At 39.7% G+C, this 15,504-nt stretch overlaps 1 protein-coding gene across 5 annotated transcripts in view; it reads left to right on the top strand.

Moving 5' to 3' along the window:
- The window catches only part of kmt5b (lysine methyltransferase 5B), a 69,678-nt gene that overhangs the window by 7,105 nt on the left and 47,069 nt on the right, over nt 1–15,504 (top strand). For all 5 annotated transcript variants that reach the window (XM_072272632.1, XM_072272633.1, XM_072272634.1 and 2 more), the window contains exon 2: nt 14,231–14,472. In XM_072272632.1, coding sequence (XP_072128733.1) covers nt 14,310–14,472 — 163 coding nt within the window. In that variant the 5' untranslated portion in view covers nt 14,231–14,309. The remainder of the gene's footprint in view (nt 1–14,230; nt 14,473–15,504) is intronic.

Here is a 15,504-nt window from a genome sequence, read left to right on the forward strand (position 1 = left end):
GTTTTACCCATAAGGCCTCAATAGATGAACTCTCCAGTCTGTCCTGACTGAGAACTGCTATGGTATTTTCCTTGATCAGTAATGCCACCCTTCCTCCTTTAATCCCTCTCACTCTTATCACTAATAGAACAATGGAACCCCAGAACACTGAGCTGCCAGTCCTGTCGCACCAAGTCTCACTAATGGCTACCATGTCATAGTTCCACGTGCTGATCCATGCTCTAAGCTCATCTGCCTTTCCTGCATTACTACTTGCGGTGAAATACGTTTAGCTCAGAACACTAGTCCCACCATGCTCAACCTTCTGATGCCTGATTTTTGTATGTAGGCTTAACAGCATCTTTCTCCACACCACTCCACTCTATGCTGCTCGAGTTCCCATCAGATTAAATGGACTTTAATCTGTCCAGATGTGAAGTGTTGAATTTTGGGACATCAAAAATAAATGTATAGATATTTTGGGTGAACAACACATAGCTCCCTGAAGGTGGCTACACAGGTTGATAAAGTGGTAAATAAGGCATTTAGCATGCCTGCCTTGATTAGTTGAGGCACTGACTTCAAAAGTCAAATTGTGTTGCACCTTTTATTGGACTCTGGTTTGACGTCATTTGGAGAACTGCATTCAGTTGTTTGCCCCATTGTAGGAAGGATGTAGAGGGCGCAGGTGAAGTTTACTAGGATTTGTCCTGGATTTGAGGGTATGTGCATAGTACCAGACTGGGCAAAATGGGTTGTTTTCTCTGGAGTGGCAATTGTGCCAGGCTGATATAGCATTCAATTCCTAGATCTTTCAAAAATTTGTCCATCTTCTGTCTGTATACCTTCAGGGATTTAGTAACCATAATCCTCCAGAGTAAAGAATTTCAGTAATTTGTTACACACTCTAAGAATAAATTGCTATGAATCTGTTTTAAAAGACTGCTCCTTTGTGACCCCCCTCCACTCGTGGAAACTTTTCAAAATCTAGCTTGTAATGCTGTCTTTCGTTATGATGGATGCTCATTGATTACATGTCTAATGTTTTAGTTATTCAAGCTAAATCAACCCACTCATCCCAAGAATTAGTTTAATGAATCTCTTTTAAACTGCTTCTAATTCTAGTAGATCCTTTCTTAAATGTGAGGGTCCCGTTGGTGCACACACTACTCCAGTTGCAGCCTCATTCAGACCCTGTTGATTCGTCACAATATTTTTAAACTCTATTCCCTTAGCAATAAAGGATAACATGTCTGTCTGGATCTTGCTCCTCTGCATGCTGACTATTTGAGTTCCATGCACAAGAACTCCATGGTTATAGTTCACTTATTTGCAGTTTCTTTCCGTTGAGATTAGCTTCTGCCTTGTGATTTTTCCTGCTCATTGTAGCGTGCCCTTCCATCTATTTTCACGGCATCACCTTCATGCTAACACTCTGCTAACTAACTAATAGATAAGAAATAATTGAGGCCAAAGACTGGTTTTAGAGATACTTGGTTAGGTATAACCTTATGTGATGACCAGTCTTTAATGCAAGTTTACAAAAACTGCAAATGAAGGAAATCAAAGTAGTTGAGTGTAAACAAATGTGCTTTTTGTTGGTAGGATTTCAAAATGTACGTGTATGTAAAGACCAAAAATTAGGGTTGGCTAGGTTTTATTTTGCTTGGAATGTAGGAGAATGAGGGGTGACCTTGTAGAAATGCTTAAAATTACAAGAGGCATAGACAAGGTAAATGGTAAGTCTTTTCCCTAGAGTAGGTAACTAGGGACCTTTGATTTAGGGTGAGAGGGGAAAAATTTTAAAGTAACCCGAGTGGCAACTTTTTCCACATAGAGCTGGTGAGTATATGGAATGAGCTTCCAGGGGAAGAAGTTGAAGCAGTACAATAATATAATTTAAGCACTTGAATAGGTGCATGGTGATGAGGGGCCTGGAGAGATATGTGGCCAAATGCAGGAAATTGGGACCAGCTAGGTGGACAGCATGGTCTGCATGGATCTGTTGGGCTGAAGGGCTGTATTGCTCTTACTCTATGATTATATTGATAGATGAAGTAGGATGAGATGTATTCCAAAGAATGATAATGATATCACAATGGAATAAATTTGATAAGGAGGTGATCAATACGGAGTTTCCAATAAGTGCTGAAAATTTATTCGGCGGCAGCAGCAAAGTGATCTCCAGAGGTACTGGTGTCAAATGTGATTGAAATCTCGTGTAGGGTATGGGGAAAAAACAAGTTGTGTTGAATACTGCAGGAAATGAAGAAGATTATTAAAAATTGTGATTGTATTCACAAAGAATGGTATAGTATCAAGAATGACATTTTTAGTTGATAGGCTGCAGATTGTTCTATAGAATTTGAAGATATAGATATGAGAGAGAGTAGAAAAGCGAAATTTCTAATAAAACTAGTAGAGTTATGGGTTAGAGCAATGTGCTTAATATGGAATATACAGTGGATTCTGGATAATTGGGGCCAGTATGTTTTGGCCCAATTAGCCAATGTTTCATGGGAATAGTTAAGGGTATTGAAAAAACAAACTATCATATAACTGAGTAGCAAATTATGTACTTAAATGAAATGCAGAACAAATTAGAGCACTAACAATACAGTTTTAGTAGTATAAACTCTAATTCCTCATAGTTATCGACAGAGGAATTCATCCAGTGTATGTTGCTGTGCTCTTTTGACTATAAATCAAGAAAATCAAGAAAATTGATTGCAGACACCTAGTGCAGATAAGGGACTGCCTTCAAAGGTCAAGTTTAATGTCAGAGAAATGTATACAATATATGTCTTGAAATGCTTTTTCTTCACAAAACATCCACGAAAACAGAAGTGCCCCAAAGAATGAACAACAGTTAAACGTGAGAACCCTAAAGTCACCCCCCCCAGCTCCCCCCACCTGCATGTAAGCAGCGGCAAGCAATGATCCCCCTCCCCTCACCAGCAAAAATAAGTGCGCATTGGTACAATCACCAAACCCAAGCGTGTGCTAAGCAATAACAAAGACACAGACCAAAGTTACCCCAAAAGCTTCGCATTTCATCCGAATTGGACAACCTACAGGTTCTCTTTCTCTCCCTGGCAAGGGAGAAGAAGGTGTCCCCCAATTTCACAGCGAGTGGGAGACATAACAACGACCTGCTGGTTTATGATCTTAAAAGTCCGTTTCATCGCTTTTTTCGAGCTCTGTGTCCGAAGATTGCCAAGGCTTTGGGCCCACAGCAAAATATTTTCTAGTCTCCCGGATGACACATGAGTCTCCGGCCGTGACACCGACCCTTGATCCACCCATCTCCAGAGCCGCGAGATCCTAGGCTTCCGAACATGATCAAGATTCTCAGGCCAAACCCTTGGCATGTCGAATAGCGGCCAGTCATGGAACCCTGAGAGTGGGTCCCATTCCCGCAAAGAACCGAAGCCTGCGTATAAGTCCGGGTCAGAGTCTTCAAAAGAACCCTGAAAAGGAAAAATAAAGATATTAAAGGTAGAAATAGAGTTGTTTCTGAAGATGCAAGCGAAGGAGTCACCGTTCGGCGCCATCATTCCTCCTAAGCTCCACCCCCTCAAATGCTTTTGATGACTTCATCCTCCAAATCTTCATTTTCATTGTAACATTCAATACTTTATACTTTATTGTCGCCAAACAATTAGTACTAGAACGTAAATCATCACAGCGATACTTGAATCTGTGCTTCACACTCCCTGGATTACAAATATTAAATATTAAAAATATTAAAAATAGTTAAAATTAGTAAATATTAAAAATTTAAATTATAAAACATAAACAGAAAATAGAAAAATGGGAAGTAAGGTAGTGCAAATAAACCGAGAGGCAGGTCCGGATATTTGGAGGGTACGGCCCAGATCCGGGTCAGGATCTGTTCAGCAGTCTTATCACAGTTGGAAAGAAGCTGTTCCCAAATCTGGCTGATATTGTCAATACCTCCAAATTCTTCTTGGTCCTTAACTTGCTGAAGTAGTGAAATAGTTTTGTGTTCACTTCCAGCTGTTTCTCGCATCTTCAAGCCTGAATGCTTGAAACCACAGTGAACAAAAGTTCCAGATTGTCTTACTGCTTATTTCTTCCAACTATGACAAAAATCAGAACTTTTTGAACACAAGCACATACAACTAGCACTATTTAAAAACCATTCGATCGAAGCTTGGTACAGTGTTTAACAGTCACATAAGGGTGTGTGACTGATGCTAGTTAGATACTGTTTGACAACTGTTTTGTCTCCTGCCCCAATTAAACAGTGTCTCAAATAAACAAAGGGAATCTAGGCTTTTTTTTTCTTCATTCGTTTTTGTTCTCTAAGTATTGTCCAAAATAAGTGACTGGCCAAGTTAACTGGTATCTGGTGCATTACCAATAAAGAGAGCTAAGGTTGGATGAGGAGGAATTTGTCAGCTAACAAACCCAAGTATCAGTTTTGTGAAGGAGCTAACCTTTCCTGTAATAACCTTGCATTGGGATTGAAATTTGTATTGACTACTCTTAGGAGTTACTTTATCGTACTATTTTAGTCTGACTGGAAATGTTTCAAACTATGCTTCCTTGAAGTTGGACTAACAAAACAATGCTTAAGGTTTGGAAAGTTACTTCTAATTTGGTATTTACAATATTTTGAGGGGTATTTATACTTGTACTAATGTATTCTATTAATCGTGGCCAAGTGGTTAAGGCATTGGACGAGCGACCTGAAGGTCGTGAGTTCGAGCCCCAGCCGAGGGGACATGTTGTGTCCTTGAGCAAGGCACTTAATCACACATTGCTCTGCGATGACACTGGTGTCAAGCTGTATGGGTCCTAATGCCCTTCTCTTGGACAACATTGGTGTCATGGAGAGGGGAGACTTGCAGCATGGGCAACTGCTGGTCTTCCATACAACCTTGCCCAGGCCTACGCCCTGAAGACTTTCCAGGCGCAGATCCATGGTCTCGCAAGACTAACGGATGCCTTAATTATTAATCTCTCTGGTAATCCTTTTGACAATGACTCACTTTTACTGTAGTGCTGTGAATTTTGAGGTGACCAGTGAGTTCTTTGTGGAATTCAGAGTTAGGTGAAACCTGAAGGGACAGATTCCAAGTGCTTAATCCTTTTCTTAAGTGCCACCTCACCAAATTGTGCAGTCTTTGATCAGAGATTGTTTTGTGTCTTCAGAGATCTTGCTTTTTTTCTTGAGGGTTTGTTCATAAGTCAGTTTTTGGGAATCCTTGGAAGCATTTGAGGAGTGGTTTTTCTGAGAGCCTGTCATCCAGTATGCTGCTGATGTGGCCTGCCCTTTAGTGCTGATTGAATGTGATCAGAACTATGATATTTGCCACTTGGGCCATTCAAAATAAATCCTGTTCTGTCAGTGGATTTGAAGAATTTTGAGTTTTGTTAGTGCTCTTCCATTCCTTTGAGCTAACACGGTCAAGAGGGTTACCACAGTCAAGGTGGTTAAGCTGTAGGGCTTGGAACACTTCCTTGAGTAGCTGAAGAATATGCGTATAAATTGGAGATTGTGATGGATTTTATTGCCTGTCTTTGCTGACAGAGGATACTGTAGATGGGGGAGTAATTTGCATATGCCTGTGTTTTGTCTTGTATCATAATTGACCTTGTGTGGTGTGGACTGGTGAGAGAAGGGCTTTTGTCTTTTGAATGTTTATTTCCAGCCCTTTGAGCCATGCTGCCCCAACAACCCCCAAAAAAATCAATTAACCCTAAAGCAATCACAGGACAATTTACAATGACCAACCTGGTACGTCTTTGGAGTGTGTGAGGAAACTGGAGCACTCAGAAAAAACGCACGCATTCCACGTGGAAGATGTGCGGACTCCTTACAGAATGGTGCGGGAATTGAAATCTGAACTCCGGAACACCCTGAGCTATGATAGCGTCGTGTTAACCACTACACTACACTGGCATCCTACAAATCCTATTCTCCCTTGCGTTCTAGTAAAGGTTTGGAACTTTACTTCTGAATGTACTTGCTTGTAAGCGCCTTTGGAGTACTGTAACTTGTTGACAGAGGTTGAAGTGATCTTGATTCTGGGATGAAGGCAGTGAAGGTTATACAATTTCTTGTCCATCCTGTAGGTTGAATCCAATCTAGTTCTAAGAAGTTCTCCACTAAAATGGGGTAGATATGAAGAATCTCCTGGTTTAAGATGGCACTGGTGAAGCTCAGCGACTGCTTACTGTGGCAAATAAAACAAGGAAAGCAACAAAATACTTAATTAATTACACTTTTTCTGCTAGATGATCCCTGCAAACAGTAAACTAACATCACTGTCGGAGTTGAACTTTTGAACTGCCTGTACAACCTGGCATTTTTTTGCAGTAGGAACTGAAGTCTCAAAGGTGCAAGACTGCTGCAGTATGGTGTGTATGGGCTGAATCAAGGCAGTGGGGTCGAGGCCAGAGAGCAAGGAATAAGCCAATATTTGGCCATTCCCAGAGCAAACTTAGAACCGATTTGATTCAGCAGAGGTGATGCAGTGGGGCACAGACCCAGGCCTGAGAGTGATGAAAGACCTGAGGTTTGAGCGATTTAAGCGATTAGTCGAATCGGAAAAGTTTGGAAGTCAGTTGGATCATGTGAGAAGAGCAGCCATTTTGTTTTGGCGGGGTTATTCAGTGACACTGAAGTACATTTGCACAGTCCTGCATTGTCTTTCCTTTGTGTACACCTTCGTAAATCATCGTTGTTAGTGTTGGTTCAGTTCATAAAGGAAAACCCTATCTAAACTATCTGAGGCCTCCAGCCACAGTTGAGCATGGATGTTGCGTCCTAGCTGCCTAGGTAAGCAAGCCTGGGCAGTACGTTATGGAGAGCAAGCTGTTGTCCTTGTAGTAAGCTCCCCATACAACTGATGAACCCAAAAGAACCGCAGGAACCGATACAGTTTGCTACCAGCAGTGTCGCAGGAGTTGCCAGTCAGCATTGAACTCAATGTAGGACTGCCTTAGGGACTTCAGCTCTGGATTTTTCCCCCAGAGTTTAATCCTTAAGCCTTCCTCATGAGTGGGTATAGCTGCAAGGCAATGGAAGTTTGAGATCAGGAGAGTTTTCTTTCCTAGATGAGCTGCCAACTATGGTTTTAAGATGCCAGTAACCTGCCTTTGCTCCTTCTCCTGTCACTACAGACAGTTCTGCCAGACTTAGTAGTTAAGCCACCTGTGAAGGCCAGCAATTGTACTTGTTTGTCAGAGGTTATTTGAGGAGCACGGTTGTGGGAGCTTGTCCCCATTACCACCCCAGCTATAATGTGTTAATACAGGTTTCCAAAGGTAGAGCATTCCTATGAAACGGTTCGTAAGCCGGAATGTAGTAAAGTGAAGAAGCAATTACCATTTATTTATATGGGAAAAATTTGTGAGCGTTCGCAGTCCCAAAAAAAACCTACCAAATCATGCCAAATAACACATAAAACCTAAAATAACAGTAACATATAGTAAAAGCTGGAATGATATGATAAATACACAGCCTATATAAAGTAGAAATAATGTATGTACAGTGTAGTATCACTTACCGGAATTGGGAAGACAGCGCCGAGTACACTGATGGTGTGTTAGGCTGAGTTGTCGGAGGTTGGGGTGGTGCAGTGGTCCCCAACCTCCAGGCTGCTGACCGATGCCGATCCGTGAAGAATGCAGTGGTCCAGCGGTAGCCGGGACGCACCCCGCACACCTTTAAGAAAAAAAGCCGAAATAAACAAGCTATAAATTAATCAGGTGCCGCCCGGCACGTAAATGTCGGCCCAGATCAGAGGCGACGCAATCGGCAATCGCCTCTGATCTGGGCTGACATTTACATGCCAGGTGGCACCTAATTAATTTATAGCTTGTTTATTTCAGCTTTTTTTCTTAAAGATGTACTGGGTGCGTCCCGGCTACCACTGCATTCTACATGGCAATGTATCAGTCTGCGGCCTGGGGGTTGGGGTGGTGGGACACTGGGGTGTCATCTCATCGTTGTCTGTTTCCATCAGGGTAGGCAGGTCATCTTCTATGTCTGCCTGCCTGGATGTTGATGTCGAGGGTCGTCGTCTGCTGTGGCTGATGTGGAAAGCTTGAAAAACGACAGTATGCTTGACTACTTAGCCTCGCGCATTTTTCTAACATACAGTTCTTTGTAAGCACTTAAACTATCCTGCAACTATGCCCTAAACCTATGTACCCTTTCAAAATTAAAGTTGTACTTTTCTGCAATCATTGTTGTCAATTGCAGTGAAAATCTCACGCAGTTGCTTCACGTTCAGTTTCTGGACGACTTCACTTTCGGTCCATTCGCTACTGCATTCGGTTTCGATTGTTATCCTTTCCTCTTCCAATTACATCAGCTCTTCATCTATCAGTTCTTGGTCATGGGATGCCAAAACCTCTTCAACATCATCTTCGTCAACTTCCCCAAGCCAAACTCACTTAGTCCTTATTTTGTTCACCACGATCGAAATGCTTAATTATGTCTAGATTTACGCTAAATGTAACACCCTTATGAGCTCTTTTAGGCTTTTCCAATACCTTAGAACTCATCTTGCTAATGGCTGCTCACAGGCACGTGTTTAAGCAATGCCGGCTAGAATGCAGTTCCGGGGGAGGAGCTTGGCTGCTCAGGGCGTGCGCCGCCTTTTATCGCGCGCTGCCTTTTCTCATAACAATGAAAACACCTTCTGTTAGCGAAAACAGGTAACTAATGTAGGTCTTTCGTAACTGCGAGGTTTCGTAAAGCGAACGTTTGAAAAGTGGGGGACACCTGTATTGGGTAAAAGTTTATTCCCAATTATCAGTATAATGTTCGACCAGCCTTAGTAATTTAATGAATGCTTACCTGGTATTATTCTTTTCACATACTTTAAAACTTTGTTTAACAATTTTGTGTACAATTTTTGGATATTTTGCATGCAAGTCTGGCTTATTTCTAATTTATGAATGTGCAATTTAATCATCATAAGTGTGCTGCGTTAATTACTTACGGTGTTTTTCTGGTTCCTAAGTTTTATTCTCATTCAATTGTAATAAGAGTGCTGCCCAAATAAAGCATCTGGAGCTTGGATGCTATATCCTGACTCCCGTGTTCAGTTGAGTGGAGCTTGGCTGACTGCTGAATTGTCTACTACTTATTTCACACATAAGGAGAGCAGTACAGTGGTGGATGTGTTTTATTGGCATTCTCTGCTTTTCCCAGATGAAGTCATGAACTTGCATTAAAAATACTTCTCCACTATCTTGTCTGCTCCAGATACCTTATTGGATAGATTTCCCAACTCTTGTCAAGCTGGGGTAGCTGCTGAGATTGTAGTGAAATGGTTAAAAGCTGCATCAAGTATAAGGTTTGATAAAGTTGGGAGATCTTCAAAGTATTCTTTCCAGCAGACACAAATCGCCTTGTTGACTGTGATTACTTTCCCTTCATATTTGACTCCCGAAGTGACGCCCTTCGCGTTTGGAATAGATAGTATTTTATCTGTAGATAGTATAAATGCAATGTTGGCATTTATTTCAAGGGGAATGGAATATAAAAGCAAGGAGATAATGCAGAGTCTTTATAAGACACTGGTCAAACCGCATTTGCAGTACTGTCAACAGTTTTGGGATCGATATCTCAGAAAGGATATGTTCTCAATGGAGAAAATCCAAAGGAGGTTCACAAGGGTCACCTTGGGAATGAAGGGGTTAACAATATGAGGACCATTTGGCAGCTTTGGGCCTGTACTACTCACTGGAATTTAGAAGAATTTGTGGAGGGGGGCGCGGTGGGAATCTCATTGAAACCTACAGAATGTTGAAAGAATGTGGAGAGGATGCTTCCTATGCTGGGGGTATCCAGAACTAGAGGGCACAGCCTCAAAATTGAGGGGAGACCCTTTAGAACAGGTAACAAGGAATTATTTTTTTTAGCAAGACAGTAGTAAATCTGTGGAATGCTCTGCCACAGACTGTGGTGGAGGCCAAGTCCATGGGGTATATTTAAGGCGGAAATTGATTGTTCCCTGATTGGTCAGGGCATCAATGGATATGGCGAGAAGACAGGTGTATGGGATTGAGTGGGATCCAGGATCAGCAATGATGGAATGGCGGAGCAGACACGATGTGCTGAATGGCTTAATTGTGCTCCTGTGTCTTATGGTTTCATTGATAGGATTGGAGAGTCTGAGCATGTTGTATTTGTCAGAAGACTTCTGGATTTGCTGTACTCTTCCTTTTTAAGTTAATAACATCCTTCATATAGTTGTGGATCTATTTTCATATTCCCCTTGGGTCTTGATGGTGTCTTCAGTCCAAGAATTCCTTGTGTTTGTGATTTATTTATTTTTGTTTTTGAATCAATTGTTATCAAGGCAACCCCACAGGGTATCTTTTCATTGATGCTAATAATGTTGGACTTCAGGGAAGGTCAGGCACTATAAACGTTACAGCTCGTGTTTATTGGGAGTTGTCAGATTGTTCACTGAGAAGAACTTTTTTAGCAATGCCCGTGAATTCTTCAGTGATTTTCTTGTGGCATTGCTGTTGTTGCCTCCTTATTTTGACCAAAGTCGATGGAAACAGATTGGTGATTGGTTACCAGATCCTGCCATACAGCGGGCAGTGTTGTAATCCTTGCATTTCTAGCTTGGACGCATTGCCAATACCAGGATCAAAAGTATTGTCTTGTGCCTTTGTACTTGTCTCTCAGATTTTGTACAAGATGATGGTCTTAGTGTTTTTTCCACAAGGTGCCAGCTTTCCTTGTTCATTCCCTGCCATTTTTTTCCCCAGAGGTTTATGTCCTATCCAGTTCTGGAGTTAGAAAATTGACAACGATTATCAACTCATTTCCCTTTGGTCCTTGGGTTGTGCCTCTTTGGCTTTATCTATTTCTAGTGACTAGTGTGCTGGTTTACATGGTAATTTGCTAAGGGTGCCAGAGTAGTTCATTCTCATGGTGTACTAGAAGGTGGTGCAGCTCTTTCTTAATCTGGTTTCCTGCTGCTTGTTATGTCTTGTATGGTGATGTCCGTGTTGACATATCAGTTGTCCAAAGTTATAATGATAGTACAACATTCAGTTCATCCCACTGTTGGGATTATTCAGAATCACTAATGTTCAAGCGTTTGAGCATCTTTCAGAAGAATGGAAAATGTCATAGTTGTATTCTAATTACTGCAATTTGATGGAGTGAGGTAAAGGTCCAAAGGCAAGTGTGCCCAAGACCTTTGGAGAACAGCTTCTGTAGTATGGGCTTGACATGCATGCAATGCCTGCTATCATAGAGGTACTCTGACATACACATTCTTTCCCACATCATTTTCAGCCTTCACATAAATCTTCCCTTTTTAAACAACCCTTCCGCCAGCATACTCCCTGTCCCTTTCCAATTTTTTTTTCATCCATTCTCCTTTAGTTTATGCCATTTCTTGACTTTTGCCACTTGACTTGGGGCTCTTGTTTGTGAATAATTTGATGCAAGCTACAGGAGTATATTCATAGGTTGAAGTGAAACAGGATATTGTCAGTGTAGTTTATTTTACAGGATCAGTAAAGTTGTTTTGTATGTCTGTAGCAGATTGGATATTGCAGCAATATAAAGCCAATAGAGTGTTAAGCTTCAGGGAAAGTTTAAAATATGGGTATGAACTAGCAGCCCATTAAGTTTGTGCTACATTATTGTGAAATAATTAAATACTGTGATTCCCAATATCTACATCTCCCTTTATGTTAACACGGTATCTGCTATAACTGAAATTTCCCTGCTGTGGTCATATTCCATGGCAACTTAGTTACACCTGTGGGAAAAGACTTTTAAGTCTTAATCTGTGCAAAATGCTACTTCTTTTTGAGTTTTTTTTAGAAGCTCATGGTGCATTAATTGTTCTCAGTCTGTATTTTCAAGGCAGCAGTGGTTAATGAGCAACTTTGAAAGCAGTTTTTAGCACTTTTCATTTCTGATATTAAACTCTGGTCATTTCTTGTTGGTGGTTCTTTCTATGATTGCATGTTTAGCCTGAAATTGACTCTCAGATTTTGGTAACCTGGACAACGCCCAAAATGCTCGAGGAATTCAGTGAGCCAGGCAGCATCTGTGGAGGAGAATAAACAGTGTCTTGATGAACAGCCTCACCCCAAAATGTTGACTATTTATTCCCCTCCCTAGATACTGCCTGGCGTGCTCAGTTTCTCCAGCATTAGGGGTGTTATTCTGGATATACAGCATCTGTAGAATCTGTTATGCTCATGTTTAATATTGAGCCCGATTTCAAATGTTATATTTTCTTAAATTTCCACATTGGTTAATATATATATATATATATATATATATATATATATATATATATATATTCTCCAACTGAATGAGAAGCTTGACTAGGACAAGCTATTTCACCTTGCCCAGATAGTACCAGGAAAAGTTGGGGGGAGGAGCACCTGAACAGTATTTTGTTCCCTTCACATGATAACTGGGATTCCCCATGGAAATAATGCAAGGAATTTATGTTGATTAATTCAGAATTATTTTGGTGTTAGTTGAGATGTATTACATGTGGCATGTTTAACAGGACAGGTGACTGAAGTGATGGTGCACAAAAGTCACCTCCACTTAGTGCTTTTATAATTTTTGTTACATTTGAATATGTTATGAAGTACCTCATAAAAACAAAATACTCTAATTGATCAATAGCTTCATTAGTTTTTCCATACTGCATTTCAGAAGCCAAATTTATTAGGTGTACACTTTTTGACTATTCCCAAGGTTCTCTTTGATCATTTTTTTTTGTCCCTGTAATTTGTAACTTTGTGCTTTGGGGCGTTATTGCACTTAATTTTGCATTGCTCCAGTTGGTATTGTGTTCTAAGCACTGCACTTTAGGAAAATATCTCAGCCTTGGAAAAAAGATGCAAATCAGGTTTACTAAGGATGAAAGAGTTATGTAGAGGTTGGAAAAACTTGTGGAGAAGCATAAGATTATGTTTAATTTAGCTATTAAATGTTAATGACTTGGCTCTGTGGCTTTACATCTGATCAATGTAATTGATCTGAAACATCATCTCAGTTCCTCTCTCCATAGTTCCTAATCTGCTAATTATATTCAACATTCTTTGGTTTTTCTTGTCTCTTTTCCAACATCTTTGGTATTTTGATTTTGTATGGCTAATCAAAATTGAAGGTTTAGTACACCAAGTAGGGAGGAACTGTTCTTGGCAAATGAATGATGGTGAAAAATCATTGATTTAAAATAATTTATGAAAGTGCTGGAGGGTAGTTGAGATATATGAATCCATTGTATAAAAAGGTGATGGAATCAAGTTCTGTAGGATATGTATTTATAAGGGGGTTAGTTTTATGACAAAAGGGTACTCTGGAACTATATTAGACATCTGTTTGGAAAACAAACACAGGTGTTGTGTGTGTTTTTTGTAGACCAAAAACTCATTCTTCCTTGGAATGTTTCAAGGCCCTTCCTATGGATCTTGCTGTTATCCTTTGTCTTGTTGAAGCAGAATGTTTTGTTCACTGATCCATATCTTTTCCAATGATAGTATAGCAATGACTTATTCCGTTGGTGATTTTTTAAAAAAAATCTACCATTAAAGGTACTGTATAAGTACAAACAAGACTTGCATCCTTCACTACCTCAAGGAAGAAAATCAATGCTAAATTGGCATGATCACATGAGGAAATTCTCCTATTTAAGATAAGATACTTTGACTTGGGCGCAGATACAGTCCAGCATTTCCCAAAGTGCCATTTAGCTGATTCTGGGCATAGAACTGAAAGTAAGTCGGATGTGGTAGTAGAAATGCAAGAGTTGGGTTTCTTTACTTTGTACCCCTCCTTCATAGATTATGAATTTCATTCTACCATATCTACTATTTTCCATGTTGATTGATTTCAATAATTTTGCCGTAAAAAGTTTGCTATAGACCAGGTACTACAATAAAAGGAAGGCCATTTTGAAATTACTGTCATGATTTTCTTAGGTTAATGGAACAAAGTCTTAATTTGTTTATTTCTTGTTGGAATGGGAACTTACAACTCTATAGCATGTAGTTCTGTGCCATTGTTTTTGAAGCATTTCAGTGTGCTGCTTTGATAGAGTAAGGGAGCTGAATGAGCATTAAATCTAGACATAGCCTTTTAAAGATAATTACTGAATATTCATGGACAAATTCTTTATTCATATCTTTGGAGATTTCTGATCAGCTTTAAATTGCTTGACAAACTAGTCTGGTTGATGTAGCTATCATTTATTTTCTTCAACAGAAAGAAGATTGGATTTTTTAAAGAAAGCTACCTAATTCAGACATAGACTAAATGCAACTGCTTCAGGTTGTTTGTGGATATGAAGTGGTTGGGAGAAACAAAGAATATGTTTGTAAATGGCAGCAGGAAAAATGGGGGAAGGTTATCCGGTGAACATCACCAGAGTCAATCCAAGCTGCATCACTCGGGAAGGGGAAGTACAAGGACCAATGCAAGACTCACACTTGGAAAACGCAGCACTCGTAAGTAACTTTTGTGATTTTGTTGATTTTTGGAATTTAATCAGCCACTTTAATATGTATTCACAGCTTGTTTACTACTTTCGAGAAGTAGAACTTGAAGGTGAAACACTGTGAAAATGTTACTGAGATGTTATCAATTGAGTATCTTGATAACAAGATCCTCATGGAAAATAGAAATTTTCTTTCAAATACACCAGAGAAGTTTATAGGAATGACTTCAATTCCATTTTGAAGTTTTGTTTTGTAATTTATCTTGAAGTGAATTAACTCCCATTCAGTCCATCTAACACTTAACACTTACATGTGTAAAATTTGCACTACTTCATTCTCTGTATGTCCGCACTAGCAATCGCGTATCTTAAAAAGAGAACTCTGAGTTGGTACTGAAAGAAGCTGAGGCTAAGTAGCAATTAGTGTCCTTGTATAATCGGTTCTTAATTTTGCAGTGGTATTAGTTGATGTGCTAATACCTCATTTGGTACATTTTTACGCCAGATTGTAGATAGCACCTACTTAACAATTGACTCATTAGAATGGATGGTTAGAAATGACATTTATGTAATATTTTATGTCTTGCGCGAAAGCCTTGATGACAAATGTAAATATCGTAAGTAATTTCATGTTTGTTAATAGTGGATTCCGATACATTTTGGTACAATAAAGTGGCTTTCTCTATTAGATGAACTTTCATGGAAATAGTTAAAAAGATATTTTTTTTAAAAAGTCATACTGAGTAACAAATTATGTATTTAAATGAAATGCAGACAAATTAGAACACAACTAATAGTACTATAACACTATATTCTTAATATTTCCTCACAGAGGAACGTGCTGCTGTGGTCTTTTGACTGTAAATGAACAAAATCAATGCAGGCACCTAGTACGAATAATGGACTGTCTCATACAATGCTGTCGACAATCGCATTCTCCAACTCTTCATTTTCATTGTAGCATTCAAGATGATTGTTGATACCTTCAAATTCTTTGTAGTTCTGAACTTGAAGTAGTGAAATAGTTTGGTTTTTACTCCTC

Source organism: Mobula birostris, chromosome 11 (assembly GCF_030028105.1).
Source record: "Mobula birostris isolate sMobBir1 chromosome 11, sMobBir1.hap1, whole genome shotgun sequence".
Classification (NCBI taxonomy): domain Eukaryota; kingdom Metazoa; phylum Chordata; class Chondrichthyes; order Myliobatiformes; family Myliobatidae; genus Mobula; species Mobula birostris.